This window comes from Papaver somniferum, chromosome 2 (genome assembly GCF_003573695.1).
Source record: "Papaver somniferum cultivar HN1 chromosome 2, ASM357369v1, whole genome shotgun sequence".
NCBI classification, from domain to species: Eukaryota; Viridiplantae; Streptophyta; class Magnoliopsida; order Ranunculales; family Papaveraceae; genus Papaver; species Papaver somniferum.
In genome coordinates, this window is record NC_039359.1 from 163,292,125 (window position 1) to 163,309,351 (window position 17,227).

At 36.0% G+C, this 17,227-nt stretch overlaps 1 protein-coding gene across 1 annotated transcript; it reads left to right on the forward strand.

Annotated features, from left to right (window-relative positions):
- Positions 1 to 791: 791 nt before the first annotated feature.
- Positions 792 to 3,118, forward strand: LOC113349625 (deubiquitinase OTUD6B-like). The gene is made up of 3 exons (XM_026593622.1): positions 792 to 935; positions 1,093 to 1,193; positions 1,930 to 3,118. The coding sequence occupies exons 2-3, from the start codon at positions 1,099 to 1,101 to the stop codon at positions 2,804 to 2,806; spliced, it is 972 nt and encodes a 323-aa protein (XP_026449407.1). The 5' UTR covers positions 792 to 935; positions 1,093 to 1,098; the 3' UTR covers positions 2,807 to 3,118.
- The last annotated feature ends 14,109 nt before the right edge of the window (positions 3,119 to 17,227 follow it).

Consider the following 17,227-nt stretch of genomic DNA (forward strand, 5'->3'; position numbering starts at 1 on the left):
AATGAAGTATCAGTGAACCATACCCAATATTATAAGTAATCCAATCTTCTCCAATGTCACTGTTGATTTATCAAATCTTATGGTGGTGTCTCTGAAACACTATGTCTGCGCCTTCATTAGCTCATGACCTAAAATGGAGAAAACAAACCAAAAAAATTTCGGCAAAACAATTCAGTTATAGGATTTAAAGTAGATTGACAACTCAAAACTAATAAACTTTGAAAGACATGATGGATTTGAAAACAACAAACACATATTACTAAGTTAGGAATTTTTTTCTAATTTCAGGGCATAACTTAAATTTTTCAATTCGAAAAATTCTGTTAAAAATCAAGAAAAAAGAGAGCGTAAATCAGATTAAAATTAGGACGAGAACATAATAATTAACAAGATTTGAAATGTAAAAGTCCGGGTTGAGCAAGAAATCGAAGAAGATTTCAAACTTGACAAAGTCAGCGTCACGAGACTTTTCGCCTCAAAATCGCCTCTAATCTGTTCATACAAAACAAAATTTTAAAGGATAAACCAGTCATCTCCACTTTTTAGAACATCCTTTATAACTATAGGGCAGGTCATCTAATCAAATCATGATTAAAAAAAAAACAGTGATGCCCAAAAAATCCTACTTCAATAAGGGTCTGGTTAGTCTAGTCATGACTCATAGGTTGTACTTTGTATGTAGTCGCCGCGTCCTGATAAACATACTGGTTTTTAAGCGGTGGGCCCACAAGATTTGTTTGTTTATCTTAGCCGTTATCTTACGCCGCTTGTAATGACGGTTGTGATTTAACGAGTCGAGACTCGAGACCAGTATTTTTCTGTGAGCATATTCGTTGTAAACCCTAGAAATCTGAATTAGGTCAAATTTCATCCCCTCCACTTTGTGAAACGGGGTGAAATACTTAGCTTTCAGGAGCAGCTGCCGGAACTCTCAAGTAAGTAGCAATGAATCTTTCCATTACATTATTTTCGTTGTCTATGATTTTTCAATTTTTGGAATTTGATATATTGAAATCTATGTGAAATTTTATAACATGGTGCAAAATAATTGGTTTTGATGTTGTCATCCTTTTTCATGTTTGTTTTATTCAGTCTAAGATGGAACATTCCCAAGAAGAAGAAGTGGAGAAGAATCCAGAAAAAGCACCTGCCTTGAAACTAGAAAATCGTGAGGACATGCTTTCCAGGCACAGGTACTTTACTTTACTTTAGTGCTTCATGTTCTTCGCTTCGCTGTGGGTGTTCATTGTTTCAAGATCGAAAATTCGTATCTTGTTTTTGCTCTATTTGCATGTGTCACTAGAGAAGTTTGTTAGGATAGTCGATCTTTCGAAGAATCTAAATGGTAGAGTGAGATGTAGGATCAAGTTAGTACAAATACTTATCTGTTTGAACCTTTTGGTTTAGATTTCAGACCTAGCTCTTCAACAATCTTTAACTTTATTGTTTGTTCCCTGATTAAAACCTCGTGTTCTTAGAAACCATGATAAACCAGTTAACAGAATAACAAACCACGCAAAGAACAGAAGAGTTATGTGGTTATGCAATGTAACCGTTCCCTATTCTCTAGTGCTGCAAGGTAAGTCACCATCTGAAAAAGAGATTATAAGTGGTCATTGAAGCATTCTGTAAACTAGTCTCATCTGCTCGAGAATTCCCCCTATTCTCTGGCCAAAAGCCACTTCTAATATAGTAATTAGTATTTCTAATGGACGAACGGGCAACATTGGGTAACAATCGCCCAAGCCATAAACCACATCATAGACCACGCTAGCCAGGTACTGATTGTGTTATGAAGAAGTAAGGACCCCCTTTTTATTAGTATCTTCATGAGTCCTTCCATGTGTACAATCTAAAGACCTGAATGAATTTTGTAAAATTGTAAGTTTCTTTGCAACATCCAAGTTCAACCACTAAGTTTATTCGCAGGAAAGAGATTACTGAACTTCAGCACAAAGAAGTGGGTATGAAAAAAGCAGCTGCAAAAGGTAGCAAAGCTGAACAGAAGGCGAAAAAGAAGCAGGTGGAGGATGAAATCTCTAGACTGTCTACCAAACTCAAAGAAAAACATGCAGAAGAACTTGCCTCATTAGGGTACAGCAATAGTGATGGCAAGGAAAAGACAAATCTTGATACTTTAGTGAAGGCCATAGCTGGTGTTTCTGTGAACAATCAAGCCGACTCCTCAAAACCCAGCAAAAGCGTAAAAAGGCGTGAAAAACGAGCTCAGCAAGAAGCAGATAGAGAGCAAAGAATACAAGAAGAGCAAAGCAATATTGTCAGCAACCGGATGGTAGAAGATGAAAAGTTGGATAAAAAGCTTGAGCCATTAGGATTGGTGGTTAACGAAATCAAACCTGATGGCCACTGCCTTTATAGATCTGTTGAGGATCAATTGGCAAACTTTGCTGGAGGTTCTTCACCCTATAGCTACCAAAAGCTTCGTGAAATGGCTGCTTCTTATATGAGACAACATGAATCAGATTTCCTTCCGTTCTTCTTATCAGACAACAACATTGAAATGGATTCTGATGATTCGCCTTCGGAGATATTTGAGAATTACTGTAAAGAAGTTGAGTCTACTGCAGCATGGGGAGGACAGCTAGAACTTGGGGCTTTAACTCATTGTCTTAGGAAACATATTGTGATATATTCAGGATCCTTCCCCGATGTGGAGATGGGTAAAGAGTATAAATCCGGCAGTGGAACTAGCTCCTCTAATCCAAGTATCAAGTTGTCATACCACAAACATGCATTTGGGCTTGGTGAACACTACAACTCTATCATCTCCAAGGAGACATCATGATAAGTAAGTAGGTCTGAAGAAGGTCTTGCAGAAGAAGGCATTTATTTATTTCTGTGCTAAAATCAATCCTGGTTTGTATTTTGGTTACATACCCATATTTTGGGATCTAAGTTGAACACACCAGAGGTTGTATTAGTTTTTCTTGCTTTTGGGTTGTGTGATATTTTGCTCTAAGAAATAGAGAACTCTCTAGGATACTGAGTTGAAATTTGAGAAGTAATTATGGCCAGAAATTTTCCAATGTTTCTGCATTATTGTAATAGTTTTACAGTCCCAAGCAGTCCACTGTAATGACTTGCAAATGTGTCTAAATTCTGCTTTGCCAAACAGGGTCTTCTCAATGAAAGCTCACGTGCAGATTTTCTAAGAAAGAGCAGGTTTAGTATCTCTTTGTTTTCCCCATTCTGTTTACTGAAAACGACTAGAGTCCTGTAATACCTTAACACGTAGAGCGGTATTCTTAAAAGGATGGACCATCATGTAGATATATGATTATACGACACAGAGACACGCAATTGATTTGGAGACTTAGAATCTGATGTTCTATTCTACATTATGAACTAAAATTGTGAGAGGACGACGGTGCTTGGTGAGATGACTACAACTTTTGTGTATGGGATTCCATTTTGATAATCTTTATCAACATATGATTTTGGAATTGATCTATGTGATGCCAGGATTCGACTACTAATTTTCCAAGCCTTTGTCAATGTTTTATTTATTAATTATTCATGTATATACTTCATGGATATGTCTCAAAAAAATCGTGACTGGTGTAGGGGTTAGTACCGGAGTTACTATAATAGTAATAGTATGGCTTTTGCATCAGAACCTGTCAAATGCCAGAACTATGAATAATGGTATGGCCTAGATCATTTATGAAGAACAATAGATCGTTCATCTGTATTGTCCAAGCAAAGGCACTTAAGAATGAAGTATAATACAGTTACCATCACTGGATTGGTAAGTCCCATATAATTTGGTAAATCCTGGTAGCACCCTCGGACAAAATCTAGGCTCGAGTAGAAATTACAGTACCCCAAGCAACCATGAACCCTTGTTGATAATTGTCCTTTCATACTCGCTATAGCCACTGAGCCACTAACTATAGATACTTGATCAATCTTATGATCAAATTCTCCGTGCTCTCAAATCTATATTGATATCTCCTTTTCTTTTTCTGGCAAAAGACGGAAAGGAATATTTTCTTGAAATAAAAGGTTTGATGCTACGTATTCCTACTAGACGTTGGGGTGTATGTTGCTAATATAATTAGTACAACGGAAAAGAGAAAATATTGTCCGAATACAAAACCGGACAAGTTGTGACAAAATGCATGGTACGGCAAAAGGGAGGAGGTATATTATTTTTTATGATTGATTTCAATCAAAATCTGTCTAGAACGTTGGATTAGATAAGCCCTAATCTTGATTCTGCACATTTATTAACTGAAAATTTGTTACTTTTAAGTGCAAATTAAGACTAAGAATTTGCCATTAAAGGGAGAAAAAGGATAAAGAAGAAAGAATTCCAAAACGATAAACCTTCACTTCTCTTTCTTTGTCTCTAAATAAGATGCTCCAACATAAACTTCAAAGGAATTGAAAAGTGAGTCTAGTTATGATAATAACCCAAGTTAATAAATAAATTTAGCGCAGAGGTAATTGAAAGAAAGGGGTAATATGGGCATATGCGGAAAGTTTTTAAAGTTCAAAATTCCCACCACATTTTTCATTCTTTGGTACAACTAAATAATCTATTGTCACTATCTACCAGTATAAATACTTCCATGGGAGCTAACTCAAAACTCATCCCCACTTGGTGATATTTCTCTATCCAATACAACATCTCCTAAGCATTTTTAGGCTTCATCGGTTGCTCCGATCACCAAGGCACATTTTTCATTTCACTTCTTAATATTTTATTATTTTCAGATGGAAAGAAACCATTTTCCTCCTTCCGATTTTGGGATAGGGAGATTAGCTTCACAAAATCAAGTAATGATCTTCACAAAGAGTACGTGTTGCATGTGTCACACCATTACGACATTGTTTGGCCGACTTGGGATTAAGCCGACTGTTTGCGAAATCGATCACGACCCTAATGGAAGAGAAATGGAGAAAGTTCTGACAAGATTAGGATGTAAACCAGCCGTGCCGGCTGTGTTTATCGGTGGCAAATTAGTAGGCGGTCCTAATGAAGTCATGACTCGTCACCTCAGTGGAACCCTCATTCCTTTTAAAAAATAGCCATAATCTTGAATTAATCAGCAGTATAATCAGTTCTGATACCATATTAAAAATAACATTCTATGTGAGATGGCAAATTGTATGCTTGATGAGGAATCACCGAGATACGTAATAAGCACAGTAGAGTCTCAGTGTCTGCTTGCTTTGTATTTTGTGGATCAAAATTGTAATTTTTCCTTTTTTTCCCCTCTAAAAGCTTAACTAATTTTCTTACCGTCTTGTTGTACTGTGGCTAATATTAATTTCTTTTCATGTATCCCATTAAAAAGTGGTCGAAATTATATGAAAACGGATATCGATTTGCTCGGGAGGCATCAGAAACCATATAAGTTAAAGTCTTATGCGAAGTTACGAACTAAAGTATTTTCATTTTACATACAATGTCAACTGCCAAGGTAAAAAGGAAAAAAAAAAGATGATTTGATTGATTGTTAATTTGAATCTTCCCATTAAAATATAGATTGCATTATCATTAAGCTCGGATTATAAACCGATCAAAAAAAACAATAAGCATCGATAATAAATTTGTGCGCTTTCTTTGGTCGGTAATTATTTATTCCTTCTCCCTGGTTAATAAAGAGAAAAGAATATTCGTTTACACAAAATTGAAAGATAGAAATGGGCGATTTATGCATTTTCGATTTTATGCATAATATAGTGATATCAGAGATTTTTTATGAAAGTAATAATTTGATATTGCTGGTTATAAGTAATCTCTTAGAAAAGTAATAATAATTAAATAGGATGGTTAATCTTATGTCACCTCCAAAGAATGTTTAAGTAGGTGGCAAACTAAACGTGATGCATATTAAACAATTAAGAAAAGTTTTTCGTTAAAAACTTAGAACTAGATTCTTTGATCTCTTGTTCGGCTAAATATGAAAAAGTCTAAAACTAACTTTTTCCATAAGTAAACGAAATTTTAAAGTTTGCCACGGACGATAAATTTGTAGGCATAACGTATCAATGTGTTGGAAACAAAGCACTATAATCAAATCACACAAAGAAACCGCTGAGTCGCGTACTAGGTCGCTATCTTTAAGGTGTTTCGCGACTCTGCCTCTTGATTGTGCTAGCAGTCAGTTTTTTGTCGAAACCCTATGGGATAAAACAGCTTATCTCTTTCGATTTCTCTGCACTGAGAAATCGAATCAATAATAACTCTTTCAATAACACTTGCTCAGAAAACTTGACGAAATAAAATTAACGTTCTATTTTTTCTCTTCCAGAAACCAGTTTTTTTTATAATCAAAAAGAATCAATGGAATTAATGGAAAATTAATTTTCGATTAAATGCCAATTAAATTTCTTTGTACTGTTATTATAACAGTTCTCTACTACTCCGATAGCCGCGGTACTATCGCAGTGGATCAAAGTGGCTGGTATCGGTTTTTCCCATACTGGAATGTCTGATAACAGACTCTTCAGCCATCCTGCTTCTTCACTAGCTGCTGCTAGTGCCATCAATTCAGCCTCCATCGTAGATTGGGCTATAATTGTCTGTTTCTTTGATCTCCAAGATACAACGCCCCCAGCAATAGTAAAAACATATCCACTGGTGGCCTTGGAATCATCTGAAAGAGTATTCCAATTAGCATCGCTAAATCCTTCAAGGACTGCGGGATGCCTCTTATAGTGTAATCCTAGGTTTGTGGTTCTTTTCAGATACCGCATAACCCTCTCAATAGCATCACAGTGTTCCAAACTAGGATTACTGGTAAACCTTCACAGAACTCCCACTGCATATGCAATGTCTGGTCTTGTACAATCAGTTGCATAACGCAGACTTCCAATTATACTAGCATATTCAGATTGTCTAACACTTTCTCCAGTGTTCTTAAACAATTTCACATTAGGATCAAACGGAGTACAAGCAGGCTTACAATCAAAATATTCATACTTTCTCAGAATTTTTTCAATGTAGTGAGATTGATCCAAACAAATACCACTACTAGTTCTAGTTATTTTGATTCCCAAGATTACACTAGCTTCACCCAAATCTTTCATGTCAAAATTCGAACTAAGCATACCTTTAGTTTCATTGACAACAGATAAATTGGAACCAAATATCAGCAAATCATCCACATACAAGCAAACAATCACACACACATCATTCTCAAATTTATAATAGATGCATTTGTCACCCTCGTTTATTCTGAAGTTATGTGAAATCATTAAATTATCAAATTTCTCATGCCACTGTTTAGGAGCTTGTTTTAAACCATAAAGGGATTTTTCTAGCTTACATACTTTCTGTTCTTGTCCAGGAATTACAAAACCTTCAGGTTGTTCCATATAAATTTCCTCTTCTAGTTCACCATTCAAAAAGGCAGTTTTAACATCCATTTGGTGAATAACAAGATTATGAGCAGCGGCAACAGCAATCGAAACACGTATAGATGTTAATCTAGTAACAGGAGAATAAGTATCAAATAAGTCTACGTTCTCTCGTTGCCTAAATCCTTTAGCAACAAGTCTAGCTTTGTGCTTCTCTATCAACCCTGATAAAATGATATCAACATTTAATATGACTGGTATCCCTTTTATGAATCTTGAAATGAGCAGAGAATGAGACGAGAATAACTTGATAATAGAATGAAAGGGATAAAGACTATAATTACTGAAGCGAAAGAGGGAGAGAAAGGAGCGCTGCATTCAAAGTTCATGCAGCAAGGGAGATAGCAAATCATAGATGGCTACTGTTGGAAACAAAGCACTATAATCAAATTACACAAAGAAACCGCTGAGTCGCGTACTAGGTCGCTATCTTTAAGGTGTTTCGCGACTCTGCCTCTTGATTGTGCTAGCAGTCAGTTTTTTGTCGAAACCCTATGGGATAAAACAGCTTATCTCTTTCGATTTCTCTGCACTGAGAAATCGAATCAATAATAACTCTTTCAACAACACTTGCTCAGAAAAACTTGACGAAATAAAAATAACGTTCTATTTCTTTTCTTCCAGAAACCAGTTTTTTTTTATAATCAAAAAGAATCAATGGAATTAATGGAAAATTAATTTTCGATTAAATGCCAATTAAATTTCTTTGTAACAGCAAAAAAACGGCCGTATTAAAATTTCAACATTAACTGTAATTAATCATGATATAATTATCTTAATACGTTTTGAAAATTTAAGTTAAAAACAGCAAAAAAATTGTTTCTGGATCAGCAGACCTCCCAAGACCCCCAAGGCCCCGCTCCCGGACTAATGTAATATAATATATAGTATATACCCTAGTGAAATTGTGTGGGGTGGGAATTGAACCCATGCCTATAGTGTGGGAGCTCAAAACAATTCCACCATACTATCTCTCTAACTTTGGCATATTATTACAAAACTATGTTTTTAAATATATACCCCAACAATCCCCCACTTATATTTTAAAACATTGAGCAAGTGCTATACAGTTGTGCATAAGCAAAGGTGCCTTTCGACTTGAACCTCTACATAGTGTTGAACTTTCTAAGTATCAGGTAACTAGAGTGACTCTCGTCTTGAACTCTAACTAATAATAGATTATACAACACACACAACTATATCTTAGAGTAAAGTTCTTAATTTTGCACATTAGGGCCATGTGCTTATCCCTTTCTTAACGAACGATCTAGAGAAATGCCCAAGTTCTCATAGAAGGCGGCCACACCTTCACATTCGTATAGGTGAGTCTATCAAGGATACTCCTGTATATCCCACTCTTAACTTAAGCGCTATAGACATCATTAAGAGTTTAAACACTCAACCTGTTTCCCACTTCAGGATATCATGCTATGGGAATGCATGACTCTATCATATTATTTGTAACTTCGTCTAGTCCCTTTGAACCTATTTCTAGGTTGGGTATCCATTACAAATGACTCAACTTCTCACGGGCAAAAGTCCCATACTTTTAGAGATATTCCATACCTTTTCTCTTGCTAATCTTTTCGTCAAAGTATCAGCTATATTTCCTTCAGACCTTACATGATCTACTCTAACAACACCAGTTGTGAGAAATTCTCTAACTGTGTCGTGCTTTCGACGTATCTGTCGATTCTTACTGTTATTATAACAGTTCTCTACTACTCCGATAGCCGCGGTACTATCGCAGTGGATCAAAGTGGCTGGTATCGGTTTTTCCCATACTGGAATGTCTGATAACAGACTCTTCAGCCATCCTGCTTCTTCACTAGCTGCTGCTAGTGCCATCAATTCAGCCTCCATCGTAGATTGGGCTATAATTGTCTGTTTCTTTGATCTCCAAGATACAACCCCCCCAGCAATAGTAAAAACATATCCACTGGTGGCCTTGGAATCATCTGAAAGAGTATTCCAATTAGCATCGCTAAATCCTTCAAGGACTGCGGGATGCCTCTTATAGTGTAATCCTAGGTTTGTGGTTCTTTTCAGATACCGCATAACCCTCTCAATAGCATCACAGTGTTCCAAACTAGGATTACTGGTAAACCTGCACAGAACTCCCACTGCATATGCAATGTCTGGTCTTGTACAATCAGTTGCATAACGCAGACTTCCAATTATACTAGCATATTCAGATTGTCTAACACTTTCTCCAGTGTTCTTAAACAATTTCACATTAGGATCAAACGGAGTACAAGCAGGCTTACAATCAAAATATTCATACTTTCTCAGAATTTTTTCAATGTAGTGAGATTGATCCAAACAAATACCACTACTAGTTCTAGTTATTTTGATTCCCAAGATTACACTAGCTTCACCCAAATCTTTCATGTCAAAATTCGAACTAAGCATACCTTTAGTTTCATTGACAACAGATAAATTGGAACCAAATATCAGCAAATCATCCACATACAAGCAAACAATCACACACACATCATTCTCAAATTTATAATAGATGCATTTGTCACCCTCGTTTATTCTGAAGTTATGTGAAATCATTAAATTATCAAATTTCTCATGCCACTGTTTAGGAGCTTGTTTTAAACCATAAAGGGATTTTTCTAGCTTACATACTTTCTGTTCTTGTCCAGGAATTACAAAACCTTCAGGTTGTTCCATATAAATTTCCTCTTCTAGTTCACCATTCAAAAAGGCAGTTTTAACATCCATTTGGTGAATAACAAGATTATGAGCAGCGGCAACAGCAATCAAAACACGTATAGATGTTAATCTAGTACCAGGAGAATAAGTATCAAAGAATTCTACGTTCTCTCGTTGCCTAAATCCTTTAGCAACCAGTCTAGCTTTGTGCTTCTCTATTGTTCCATCAGGCTTTAGTTTCCTTTTCAAAACCCATTTACAACCTATAGGCTTACAACCAGGAGGTAAATCTACTATACGCCAAGTTCCATTAGACATATGAGAATCCCATTCATTATCTACAGCTTCTTGCCAGAAACTAGACTCTGCAGAACTGAACGCCTCTTGTAAATTAGAAGGTTCTTCCTCTACGGCATAAAATTCAAAATCAGGATCTCTTGTGTCAGTCCTAGCTCTTTTACTTCTTCTAGGTTCAACTTCAGTGATCCTAGTTTCTGCACTTCTAGGTTCTTCTAATCTATGTTCAGAATCAGCTCTAGGTAAAACACTAGATAAAGAACCCCCACTATTACCCCCACTATTTCTAGATTTAAAAGGAAATCTCTCTTCAAAGAAATCAACATCAATAGATTCAATAATAACCTTATTATTAATATCAAAGAACCTATAAGCTTTACTGTTTTGAGCATAACCAATAAAAACACATTCATAAGCTCTACTTTCTAACTTATATCTTTTAGGATCAGGTTTTCTAACAAAAGCTAAGCAACCCCAAACTCTAAAATAAGAGACATTAGGTTTTCTATTTCTCCAAAGTTCATAAGGAGATATCATGGTTTTATTATTAGGAATGCGGTTCAAAACATGGCAAACAGTCAGCAAACATTCACCCCACCAATGAGAAGCAGCACCAGAGCTAAGCAAACAAGCAACAGTCAATTCAGTAAGAGTACGATTCTTTCTTTCAGCTTTCCCATTCATTTGAGGATTATATGGTGCAGTTCTTTCATGTATAATGCCATTAGTTTGATAAATTTCAGTAAAAGGAGAAGAATCATATTCAGTGCCTCTATCACTACGAAATCTCTTAATTTTCCTACCAAATTGATTTTCAATTTCAGCAATAAAAATCTTAAACTTTTCAATAGCTTCGTTCTTATGGCTCAACAAATAAACATAAGTATAATTAGAACAATCATCAATGAACGTCATGATATACCTCTTGACGAAATAAAAATAACGTTCTATATCTTTTTTTCCAGAAACCAGTTTTTTTTTTTTTTATAATCAAAAAGAATCAATGGAATTAATGGAAAATTAATTTTCGATTAAATGCCAATTAAATTTCTTTGTAACAGCAAAAAAACGGCCGTATTAAAATTTCAACATTAACTGTAATTAATCATGATATAATTATCTTAATACGTTTTGAAAATTTAAGTTAAAAACAGCAAAAAAATTGTTTCTGGATCAGCAGACCTCCCAAGACCCCCAAGGCCCCGCTCCCGGACTAATGTAATATAATATATAGTATAAATAGTATATACCCTAGTGAAATTGTGTGGGGTGGGAATTGAACCCATGCCTATAGTGTGGGAGCTCAAAACAATGCCACCATACTATCTCTCTAACTTTGGCATATTATTACAAAACTATGTTTTTAAATATATACCCCAACACTCCCCCACTTATATTTTAAAACATTGAGCAAGTGCTATACAGTTGTGCATAAGCAAAGGTGCCTTTCGACTTGAACCTCTACATAGTGTTGAACTTTCTAAGTATCAGGTAACTAGAGTGACTCTCGTCTTGAACTCTAACTAATAATAGATTATACAACACACACAACTATATCTTAGAGTAAAGTTCTTAATTTTGCACATTAGGGCCATGTGCTTATCCCTTTCTTAACGAACGATCTAGAGAAATGCCCAAGTTCTCATAGAAGGCGGCCACACCTTCACATTCGTATAGGTGAGTCTATCAAGGATACTCCTGTATATCCCACTCTTAACTTAAGAGCTATAGACATCATTAAGAGTTTAAACACTCAACCTGTTTCCCACTTCAGGATATCATGCTATGGGAATGCATGACTCTATCATATTATTTGTAACTTCGTCTAGTCCCTTTGAACCTATTTCTAGGTTGGGTATCCATTACAAATGACTCAACTTCTCACGGGCAAAAGGCCCCAAGGCCCCGCTCCCGTACTAATGTAATATAATATATAGTATAAATAGTATATACCCTAGTGAAATTGTGTGGGGTGGGAATTGAACCCATGCCTATAGTGTGGGAGCTCAAAACAATGCCACCATACTATCTCTCTAACTTTGGCATATTATTACAAAACTATGTTTTTTAAATATATACCCCAACAATCCCCCACTTATATTTTAAAACATTGAGCAAGTGCTATACAGTTGTGCATAAGCAAAGGTGCCTTTCGACTTGAACCTCTACATAGTGTTGAACTTTCTAAGTATCAGGTAACTAGAGTGACTCTCGTCTTGAACTCTAACTAATAATAGATTATACAACACACACAACTATATCTTAGAGTAAAGTTCTTAATTTTGCACATTAGTGCCATGTGCTTATCCCTTTCTTAACGAACGATCTAGAGAAATGCCCAAGTTCTCATAGAAGGCGGCCACACCTTCACATTCGTATAGGTGAGTCTATCAAGGATACTCCTGTATATCCCACTCTTAACTTAAGAGCTATAGACATCATTAAGAGTTTAAACACTCAACCTGTTTCCCACTTCAGGATATCATGCTATGGGAATGCATGACTCTATCATATTATTTGTAACTTCGTCTAGTCCCTTTGAACCTATTTCTAGGTTGGGTATCCATTACAAATGACTCAACTTCTCACGGGCAAAAGTCCCATACTTTTAGAGATATTCCATACCTTTTCTCTTGCTAATCTTTTCGTCAAAGTATCAGCTATATTTCCTTCAGACCTTACATGATCTACTCTAACAACACCAGTTGTGAGAAATTCTCTAACTGTGTCGTGCTTTCGACGTATCTGTCGATTCTTACTGTTATTATAACAGTTCTCTACTACTCCGATAGCCGCGGTACTATCGCAGTGGATCAAAGTGGCTGGTATCGGTTTTTCCCATACTGGAATGTCTGATAACAGACTCTTCAGCCATCCTGCTTCTTCACTAGCTGCTGCTAGTGCCATCAATTCAGCCTCCATCGTAGATTGGGCTATAATTGTCTGTTTCTTTGATCTCCAAGATACAACGCCCCCAGCAATAGTAAAAACATATCCACTGGTGGCCTTGGAATCATCTGAAAGAGTATTCCAATTAGCATCGCTAAATCCTTCAAGGACTGCGAGATGCCTCTTATAGTGTAATCCTAGGTTTGTGGTTCTTTTCAGATACCGCATAACCCTCTCAATAGCATCACAGTGTTCCAAACTAGGATTACTGGTAAACCTGCACAGAACTCCCACTGCATATGCAATGTCTGGTCTTGTACAATCAGTTGCATAACGCAGACTTCCAATTATACTAGCATATTCAGATTGTCTAACACTTTCTCCAGTGTTCTTAAACAATTTCACATTAGGATCAAACGGAGTACAAGCAGGCTTACAATCAAAATATTCATACTTTCTCAGAATTTTTTCAATGTAGTGAGATTGATCCAAACAAATACCACTACTAGTTCTAGTTATTTTGATTCCCAAGATTACACTAGCTTCACCCAAATCTTTCATGTCAAAATTCGAACTAAGCATACCTTTAGTTTCATTGACAACAGATAAATTGGAACCAAATATCAGCAAATCATCCACATACAAGCAAACAATCACACACACATCATTCTCAAATTTATAATAGATGCATTTGTCACCCTCGTTTATTCTGAAGTTATGTGAAATCATTAAATTATCAAATTTCTCATGCCACTGTTTAGGAGCTTGTTTTAAACCATAAAGGGATTTTTCTAGCTTACATACTTTCTGTTCTTGTCCAGGAATTACAAAACCTTCAGGTTGTTCCATATAAATTTTCTTTCTATTTCACCATTCAAAAAGGCAGTTTTAACATCCATTTGGTGAATAACAAGATTATGAGCAGCGGCAACAACAATCAAAACACGTATAGATGTTAATCTAGTAACAGGAGAATAAGTATCAAAGAAGTCTACGTTCTCTCGTTGCCTAAATCCTTTAGCAACCAGTCTAGCTTTGTGCTTCTCTATTGTTCCATCAGGCTTTAGTTTCCTTTTCAAAACCCATTTACAACCTATAGGCTTACAACCAGGAGGTAAATCTATTATACGCCAAGTTCCATTAGACATATGAGAATCCCATTCATTATCTACAGCTTCTTGCCAGAAACTAGACTCTGCAGAACTGAACGCCTCTTGTAAATTAGAAGGTTCTTCCTCTACGGCATAAAATTCAAAATCAGGATCTCTTGTGTCAGTCCTAGCTCTTTTACTTCTTCTAGGTTCAACTTCAGTGATCCTAGTTTCTGCACTTCTAGGTTCTTCTAATCTATGTTCAGAATCAGCTCTAGGTAAAACACTAGATAAAGAACCCCCACTATTACCCCCACTATTTCTAGATTTAAAAGGAAATCTCTCTTCAAAGAAATCAACATCAATAGATTCAATAATAACCTTATTATTAATATCAAAGAACCTATAAGCTTTACTGTTTTGAGCATAACCAATAAAAACACATTCATAAGCTCTACTTTCTAACTTATATCTTTTAGGATCAGGTTTTCTAACAAAAGCTAAGCAACCCCAAACTCTAAAATAAGAGACATTAGGTTTTCTATTTCTCCAAAGTTCATAAGGAGATATCATGGTTTTATTATTAGGAATGCGGTTCAAAACATGGCAAACAGTCAGCAAACATTCACCCCACCAATGAGAAGCAGCACCAGAGCTAAGCAAACAAGCAACAGTCAATTCAGTAAGAGTACGATTCTTTCTTTCAGCTTTCCCATTCATTTGAGGATTATATGGTGCAGTTCTTTCATGTATAATGCCATTAGTTTGATAAATTTCAGTAAAAGGAGAAGAATCATATTCAGTGCCTCTATCACTACGAAATCTCTTAATTTTCCTACCAAATTGATTTTCAATTTCAGCAATAAAAATCTTAAACTTTTCAATAGCTTCGTTCTTATGGCTCAACAAATAAACATAAGTATAATTAGAACAATCATCAATGAACGTCATGATATACCTCTTGACGAAATAAAAATAACGTTCTATATCTTTTTTTCCAGAAACCAGTTTTTTTTTTTTTATAATCAAAAAGAATCAATGGAATTAATGGAAAATTAATTTTCGATTAAATGCCAATTAAATTTCTTTGTAACAGCAAAAAAACGGCCGTATTAAAATTTCAACATTAACTGTAATTAATCATGATATAATTATCTTAATACGTTTTGAAAATTTAAGTTAAAAACAGCAAAAAAATTGTTTCTGGATCAGCAGACCTCCCAAAACCCCCAAGGCCCCAAGGCCCCTCTCCCGGACTAATGTAATATAATATATAGTATAAATAGTATATACCTTAGTGAAATTGTGTGGGGTGGGAATTGAACCCATGCCTATAGTGTGGGAGCTCAAAACAATGCCACCATACTATCTCTCTAACTTTGGCATATTATTACAAAACTATGTTTTTAAATATATACCCCAACAATCCCCCACTTATATTTTAAAACATTGAGCAAGTGCTATACAGTTGTGCATAAGCAAAGGTGCCTTTCGACTTGAACCTCTACATAGTGTTGAACTTTCTAAGTATCAGGTAACTAGAGTGACTCTCGTCTTGAACTCTAACTAATAATAGATTATACAACACACACAACTATATCTTAGAGTAAAGTTCTTAATTTTGCACATTAGGGCCATGTGCTTATCCCTTTCTTAACGAACGATCTAGAGAAATGCCCAAGTTCTCATAGAAGGCGGCCACACCTTCACATTCGTATAGGTGAGTCTATCAAGGATACTCCTGTATATCCCACTCTTAACTTAAGCGCTATAGACATCATTAAGAGTTTAAACACTCAACCTGTTTCCCACTTCAGGATATCATGCTATGGGAATGCATGACTCTATCATATTATTTGTAACTTCGTCTAGTCCCTTTGAACCTATTTCTAGGTTGGGTATCCATTACAAATGACTCAACTTCTCACGGGCAAAAGTCCCATACTTTTAGAGATATTCCATACCTTTTCTCTTGCTAATCTTTTCGTCAAAGTATCAGCTATATTTCCTTCAGACCTTACATGATCTACTCTAACAACACCAGTTGTGAGAAATTCTCTAACTGTGTCGTGCTTTCGACGTATCTGTCGATTCTTACTGTTATTATAACAGTTCTCTACTACTCCGATAGCCGCGGTACTATCGCAGTGGATCAAAGTGGCTGGTATCGGTTTTTCCCATACTGGAATGTCTGATAACAGACTCTTCAGCCATCCTGCTTCTTCACTAGCTGCTGCTAGTGCCATCAATTCAGCCTCCATCGTAGATTGGGCTATAATTGTCTGTTTCTTTGATCTCCAAGATACAGCGCCCCCAGCAATAGTAAAAACATATCCACTGGTGGCCTTGGAATCATCTGAAAGAGTATTCCAATTAGCATCGCTAAATCCTTCAAGGACTGAGGGATGCCTCTTATAGTGTAATCCTAGGTTTGTGGTTCTTTTCAGATACCGCATAACCCTCTCAATAGCATCCCAGTGTTCCAAACTAGGATTACTGGTAAACCTGCACAGAACTCCCACTGCATATGCAATGTCTGGTCTTGTACAATCAGTTGCATAACGCAGACTTCCAATTATACTAGCATATTCAGATTGTCTAACACTTTCTCCAGTGTTCTTAAACAATTTCACATTAGGATCAAACGGAGTACAAGCAGGCTTACAATCAAAATATTCATACTTTCTCAGAATTTTTTCAATGTAGTGAGATTGATCCAAACAAATACCACTACTAGTTCTAGTTATTTTGATTCCCAAGATTACACTAGCTTCACCCAAATCTTTCATGTCAAAATTCGAACTAAGCATACCTTTAGTTTCATTGACAACAGATAAATTGGAACCAAATATCAGCAAATCATCCACATGCAAGCAAACAATCACACACACATCATT